Raw genomic sequence first — 7,626 nt, forward strand, 5'->3', positions numbered from 1 at the left:
AACATATGTTTGAAATGTGGGCACTTTATTTAAGTTCTTCGTTTCACATTTTTACATAGCAAATGCACTTCAAATGGTAATAATTACATTGTTTGAAAAAGGTACATTTGTGACAGTTCAAGTAAATGTAAAATACAGGAAAAAAAAGAAAAAAAACCGCAACATGACAAGCAACTACTGTCAGATTGTTCCATTACATCAGCCTAACTCTAGTGTCTGTGATGACTGCCATCAGCCGTATGTGGTGACGTTCATGGATGCAAAGCGTTGCACAATACAGTGTCTTAACTAGCAAAAAACATTCAATACAGTAGCATAAAAGTTATGCTGTGAAAAGTACATTAAAAGTCTTGTGTAGCCAGAAAAGAAAAGCAAATGGTGTTCACAAAAAGCTGAAATGATAAAAACAATCATTTATAAGTTAGTATTGGCTGTCTCAAAACAACATTTAAAATTTTTTTTTTTTTTTGTTCGCTGGTACATTTCCTCCAGGTCGAGCCTCAACTTTTTACATTAATGACAAAACGTTTCGGCACAGATGAACTCGGTATTTAAGTAGCAAATATGCTGCCGACTTCTCCCTCTTCGTGAAAATTTACTACCTGATATCAAGAGGCCTGACATGCTTCATCAGTACTCAAAGAAAGAAAGATTCAATGCAAACCGATTGCTATTAGAGTCATGCGTGCATGTGCAGTAAAACAGGCGACGCAGACACGAGATGGCTCACAGTCAATTCACAATCTGAGTACTAAAGTGAGTTCTGTTACATGTGGATGTACAAAGTGTGTGTGTGTGTGTGTGTGTGTGTGTGTGTGTGTTTCTGTGGCTTTTTCTACACGTTTGCCACTCTGTTTTATCATGTAAATAAATAACAACATATGCTATTCAAACAAATCAGGAATCCACCAAACAAAGCCCCACCATGCAGAGAACATATTCAACACTTCCGCAGATTTCCAGCTACTGTACACATCGGTTGACCGAACTACATCAACAAGGCAGCATAGCACCTCAGGCAAGAGAAGTTGATTTTTCACCCACAAGAAGCCACGGGACTCTGAGGTTTGCTTGAATGGCACAACCATATTATTTATTTTTCTGCAGCAGGGGAGGCCACAAAGTGATCCCTGGGTCGGTTAAGCCAGTTTCTGGGAAGTCTCCGTCTCTTGCTGGGTTACCTTCTCCTCAGACATGATGGTCATCCATGGCGATACCGACCGAGTGATGGTCTGCTTGGCTATGTTGTAATGGTTGATGAGGGTAAAGAGACGCCCACGGCCCCCAGGGCCCTGAGGGGGGTAGCTGCCATACAGCCCAGCAGGCATGCAGCGACCTTGCTGCTCCAAAGAGAGGGAGAGAGATGATAAAACACAACAGTGATAAGTCATCCAATCTGCACAATGGCTAAGTGAAATGAAAAGAAAATTACACAAAGAGAGACAAGACAATGACTCAGAAAACTATAATAAATCTGTATGAGACAAGCTGGGAATCAGTTCCATTAAAAAAAGAAAGAAATGACAAAGAGATTAAGTTTAAAGGCTCAGAACAAGCCAAACCTCATTATCTGATTTATGCAACCACCAGAGCATATGAATTAGTTTCATAAACAGTAAACGATTTAATATTACGGTTACATTGGACCCTGTGCTGTGGAATGAAATAATACTGAAAAGCTCAGATGAAATGTTGTATTTGTCAAACAGGAGCAAAACAAAGTCTGCTGCCTTCGTAATGCTTGTTATATTAACCAACTGCTCCGCATATTGACTTTGTTTTTTTTCTTAAATAATTCAATTTAACACATTTTTAGTTGAAAGATTGTGTGATCTTTCTTAAACTGACGGATAAAAGTATTGCAGAAAGTATCAACTTCAAGTGATGCCATCAAATAGAAAATCAGCGAAGTAAAGATCTGATCAGCTAGCAAATGTAATCCATGTTTGACATTTAACGGGTACATTTAAGAGAAAGTAAATACTGAAATTAAATTGAAATCTTTGGCAGTGGGGGGAAATCCGAAAAATGTATCTCCTTGTAACAGTGTAATATTACCACCATTATGGCAAACCGGAAGCAAACAACAAATGTTTACTAGGATAAGGTTTTAATGCCATCTTTACACGATGTTCAGACTTGGACATCAAACAGCGCCACGAACCAAAGACGCTCATCAGTGTTTACCGTGTAAATGAAGCTGTCGGGACAAGGCTGCTCGTACTGGTAGACCTTGTAGACAACCAGGAACACCACACACACCAGGAAAGCCAGGGCACAGATCACCAGCAGGGTCACCTGAAGAAGACAACAGCTTCCACATCAGTAGAAGAACTTCTCAGTGGCTCAGTTAGAGGACAGCAACAATGAGCTATACCGGGAACAAATGAAAGGAAGGATGTGTGCAGATTGGATCAAAAGATTTTCTTTGGTTTATCATCCAGTGGCCCACACTCTTATACGGTTGTGAAAATACTAGAATTACTTCATGTTAATGCTGCTTTATGTGCTATTAAGAGCTTTGCATTTACCCATTCAGACACATTCATTCTGGGCTTCTTATTCTGTACATACAGCCTTTTTTCTCCATCACACTTCAGGGACAGTTCTGAGATCTGTGTTTTTCCCAAAGGCACATCCCCATGTGGAGGTGAATCGTGGAATCACTTATCGTGAGGTGAATTTTAAAATGTCAGTTAGTTTTGATTTTATTGGACAGTCAACATGTAGAATTGCTTAATTATTGAGAATTAAGCCATTTTCAAACTTTTGTCTTTGTGTTTCAAACTTCTTGAGATATTCTCTTTAAATGCAGACCACATCTCAGAGCATTCACTTTGCACACTTGTATATATATCTTGTCATTAGCCGCATTGACTTAAATTGCTCAATCTATAGGGTTAAGACTGGTTTTATCCAAAATATTTAGAAATTACTGGATATGGTTGGCATATTACAGCAAATCCTTTTTTTTTAAAGATATTGACTTTCCAAACTTGGAAAAAAAAAAACAACCCACACATTCTGGAGAGCTACATTTTTAGCAGCGTGTTCTGAGCATTTTGTTGATGTTTGATCTAAAGACAATGTTGGACTGTTGTGTTCATTTTCATTTCAAGCAGACAAAAACTCCCCAGTTTTATACACGTTATGCGATTGCCTGAAGTTGTGAGAAGGAGTGTGGTAAACCTGCTCAGTGCTACTGTGTGGTGAAAGCAGTACCACTTAAAGCCATATTATTGCTTCTTGATAGTAAAGGTCAAACAAAAACGCAAGGCTGCGGTGCTGATGAACAAAAGAATGAGAGGCACAGAAACACTCGAAAATAATTAAAACAGTTAGAGCAGCCAGTCCGGCCAACAGAATTTTCTGCATTTAGCAGCTCAACCGTTAAACTGCTTGTGTGACCATCTGTGCATTTGAGCTCTCACCTCTCAGGGGAGTTATGTAACAGCTACTGGTGTTTCTGAATAACTGGAGAAGGATAATATGAAAGATGGGAGAATTTTTCCCATTATCTCCTAAGGTGTGATCATGTTCTTTTTATTCGATGATGTAAATTGAATAGACTATTCTTTGGTTGTGTATATTTATAGAATTTGGGTACTTTGAAGTAATATAATAGATCATTTCATATTTGTGATTGCACATTTACAACTGTTGCCCAGTGTGTTTGGCTGAGGTTTGATAAAAGCCGTGTTTACCAACATGAATAATCTGTCTGGTTGAATCCTGCGGTAACACAGCAAAACAGACGGCATAACAAGTGCAAAGCAAAGCAACAGGAGCTTATGAAAGAGACTATCTGCGATGAAAGACCTGTCTGAAGCATTTCAAAGCACAGAAGCTGTATTCTGAGACGTTGATGGGCCTTTTTACCTTTCAGATATCTGAGAATTATAGCTCCATAAAGGAGGCCTCACAGAAGCACTGTCATCTGTTGATTTTTTACATAGAGGGAGAAGATTGCAGTCTGCATACAAAACACAAATTCAACTGTATAAAAAAGGAAGTGTCTAATACATGGAGGTCAGTCACCCAGCTAAGACTGTGTTTTGATGGTTTCCTTGACAAAACCATGTTTTAGTCATTTGAGAGGTGGAGACAGTGTAACACATCTGCTGGTCAGTGGGGTGTTAGGGAAGGCGGGAGAGATGCGGCTGTGTGGAGGCCATCGCCATGGCAGCAACTGAGAGTTTCAGGGCGGGGTTAAGTGTATCACTATACATCATGTCTTCCTGTGTGTCCTGCCAGAAGCCACAGACTATATAACTTAAACTAGAGAGGGAATATCATGATTGAGACAAATGTCCTGGGTTGCTGTCTGCTCTCCAGCATATGCAGGCGTGGGAGTGTGAGAGATATTGGAAATGGGATATGAAACACATCATTCTTACTTTGAGTCGCTCAGATACACCTTCAATGATGCTTATTGAGAACTCTGCAATTTTGGGAGATCGTAGCTTTCCCTTCTTGCTCTCACCATCATAATCTGCCTTTGTCTTCACCACCACCTGGTAGAAAGATAAGACACTTCATGAGAAAAAAGATGCCTCAGTGAGCAAAACTATATGATTTTTTTACATTTCTCTAAATATATACACAATGGTTATCCCCTATAAATTGATGAATTTTCCTCAACTGGACCAACTGAAAGCAGTGGGGAGACCTTATTAAACACACTAGGCTCAGTTTGACTCATAAAATGAACGGAAACGCATTAAATCAGAGATCTTACCTTATCTGGTGGGGGGAACTGCAGCTGACTGGCATCTAATGGTGTTATGAGAGGGATGGTGTCAAACCCGTCCTCAGAAACCACCTTCCCGTTGTTCTTCTCGGTGAAATTATTCCCCAGTTTAACCATTTTCCCTGCACGGAAAGGGTGTAAACATGCTCTCATTGTTCATGAACGTCAGACTTTATCTACAATCGTGTTCATGTGTTATTACAGATATAATTCGGGGAAACATTCGCGTTCAATTGCGCCTTTTTACGCATGAAAACAGCAGCACAAAGCCAGCAAAAATGTGAGGCGCTTTGAGGGCCACGGGAAAGCCTGGAAACGACAAAAGCGCAGGAGAGGACGCGCAAGGCTTCGACATAATGGGACCGATGCATCACCGTAAAAAATGAAAAGATGGCTCATAGCATCAAAACACTTACCAGCTCAGCAGAGTCGCGTTTTCAATTCGCGTTCTTCCGTCGTGTGGATTTTATTGTTCCAGCTTTGTTGAGTGTGTTCTTTTTAAGGTGTGACGCAGCCGATTTGCGAGGAGCTGGTGCACAATATGGCCAGCTGGATTTGTGCGTCGCGCTGCCCCCAGAGCTGGATGCTGCTGCTGGCGTCTGGCTGCACTGCAAGTGGTGTGACGTCCTCATCACATCCATCACACACACACACACACATGCTGCAATCAGTGAACCAGCTGGAGCCCATCATGTGCAAACGTTTTGAGCAGCAGTTATAGTTTGCTAAATGTTATTTCATCAAGTTATTCTGGAATCCTGGTGCTTTAATGTGCAAATATAAAGCACTTCGTGTAGGCAACATGAATATGTGTTGCGTGGACGTAATCAGCATTGCCTCTACAAAATAACTCTCTTCATCATCTTTACATTTATGATGTGCGCTGGAACAGATTTTGTGGAAGACAGGGGGATTTTATACAAAGACTAGCCCGTGAAAATAGGTTAAACGTTAGTTAATTGTGATATCAAAAGGCACTGGATTTGTGTTTAGCCAACTGTTATGAAAGCATTTATAATTGATATATTCATGAAAGCGAAATAGGTGTAAGGGGTCCAGAAAATCTGCAGCTCCTCGGGCTTTACTGAGCTGCAGTGACTCTCTGCTTACTGCTTGGTTGTCCAGTTCACAGCTCCATTTCACCTTCATCTCATTTTCTACCAAAGCAGGCGGTTGTTGCTGTGATCAGCTTTAAAGGTGATGATTTGTGAATGTTCACAGCTTGTTTCTGCTGCCCCTAAGTGGCCAGAGAACAGCTTATTGCATGTTTAGTAGTATCTCTTTCAGTAAAAGGCTTCATCCTGTCCAGATGGAAAGACCTCCCTGTTCCTTTTTAAAGTTTCTTTTATATTGATATGGAGCTTATGAATTATTTTTCTTATGAGTTTTTTAATGTCCTCCAACAGTTACTTTACGTGACTCACCAGGAGGAGGATAAACAAGCTGATTAAGTAACAACACACTAGCTATTCCAAAAGTAAGCTAAAGTGTGCTAAGGAACAAAATATCATATTGGACTTCATCCACTGGGTCTCCCTATTATGTGCCGAGAGATGTCGAACCAAAGCGTGTGGCTGCATGTTATCCAACTGCTTGTTGCCAGGTTACAGGGTGACTAAAAGGGAGTTGGGGGAAGATGCATAAAAGATCAAATCAAACGTGTTCATTGTGAAAATGAATAGTTAAAAAGAAGCAGCCTAAGAAAAAATGCTAATGATCTCATCACATATTGAGCCACCGCGCTGAGAATTTGGCCTACTGGCTACAGCAGCTGCTGAGACACATGAACCAGATTCCCTTCGGGATGACAGTTTGTGATGAGTCAAGTCATTAGCTATCACATCTCCCTCTGAGACCTGAGCAGTGAAATCATTCATTCCTGGAAACATACAATGTATAAGATGACTCCACTGTGGTGCAGCATGATAGCTGGTGTTAAATATTCCTTGTCCTTCTGCAAGTAAAACGGTATCTGAATTAGATGTAAATGACTGTTAGACTGATGGTGGATTAAAATGAGAAAAATATTTTCATTTAAGTGACAGACATTTAGAGGTCTTAGTGTGACAGTCAGACATAATGTCGCCAGATATGCCCAGATTCAGTGTTATTACTCACCAACAAGAGATACATTATCAGAAAAGTGTCCCTGTGTTTTCTTTTAGTCTTTAAGTATTTTTCACATCGATATCTTCAGTTATATAAATGACAGAGGCCTGCCAGTGCATTATCCAGTGTAGTTGGACCTTACATGACTTTCAGTCTCCGCAGAAATTTTTTATTTTGTCTAGGCCTCAGAACGCTGCAATACTTGTATGGTGTAGTTGTAATATCAAGGAGCTACTGTGAATGCTGATTCATTAGTAAAGCTTTGACTGGCAGAAACAGGCAAGGCTAGCCATAGCATGATATTGAACATTTGTCATCATGAATAATGAAAGCAAGCTGTTATTTATTTACAAAACAAGTACAGAGCTGTGTAGCAGGGTTTTCTGCTGCAGTTGCATGAGAGAAAACAGTAGAGGGAGACACCAGCTCACAAGCTTGCTGGTGTTCATGTTGAACGCAGTCTGATGATTGGCTGGTGTTTGATTGTATCAGCTGTACTGCCTGATCATGCATACCCTAAATAATCTAACCACCAACCAGAGGACCATGAACCTACCACTTCATCCTGATTTCTGATCCAAGCTGGTATCGACCCTAATGATGCTTTTAATGGTATCACGTGAGTAATCATGACCTCAATGGCTTCAGTAAAACTATGAAATTCTGGTGTTAAGCCTTGTTGTCTTTAAACAGGTTGAGCACAGAGCAGGATAGGAGCAACAACTGTTAAATATCAAGTGAGCAAATGTTTCCTTCTGAATTTTTCT

General features: G+C 40.3%; 1 protein-coding gene across 1 annotated transcript; it reads right to left on the reverse strand.

Moving 5' to 3' along the window:
• Positions 1 to 4: 4 nt before the first annotated feature.
• On the reverse strand, positions 5 to 5,367 carry LOC140303709 (neuronal vesicle trafficking-associated protein 1-like). The gene is made up of 5 exons (XM_072382573.1): positions 5,167 to 5,367; positions 4,739 to 4,872; positions 4,398 to 4,514; positions 2,188 to 2,298; positions 5 to 1,340 (listed from the first exon to the last, which is right to left on the reverse strand). Exons 2-5 carry the CDS (start codon positions 4,865 to 4,867, stop codon positions 1,140 to 1,142), a joined length of 558 nt encoding a protein of 185 aa, XP_072238674.1. The 5' UTR covers positions 4,868 to 4,872; positions 5,167 to 5,367; the 3' UTR covers positions 5 to 1,139.
• Positions 5,368 to 7,626: the final 2,259 nt, after the last annotated feature.

This window comes from Leuresthes tenuis, unplaced genomic scaffold (genome assembly GCF_036924035.1).
Source record: "Leuresthes tenuis unplaced genomic scaffold, fLeuTen1.0.hap1 SCAF_3, whole genome shotgun sequence".
NCBI lineage: Eukaryota > Metazoa > Chordata > Actinopteri > Atheriniformes > Atherinopsidae > Leuresthes > Leuresthes tenuis.

Coding starts and splice junctions, on each gene's coding strand:
- LOC140303709 (XM_072382573.1), bottom strand. CDS start 4,867: ATGGTTAAACTGGGGAATAATTTCACCGAGAAGAACAACGGGAAGGTG. Junction 2,299..4,397: donor GTGTATCTGAGCGACTCAAA/GTAAGAATGATG, acceptor TGTCTTCTTCAG/GTGACCCTGCTGGTGATCTG. Junction 1,341..2,187: donor CCGACAGCTTCATTTACACG/GTAAACACTGAT, acceptor TCTTTGGAGCAG/CAAGGTCGCTGCATGCCTGC.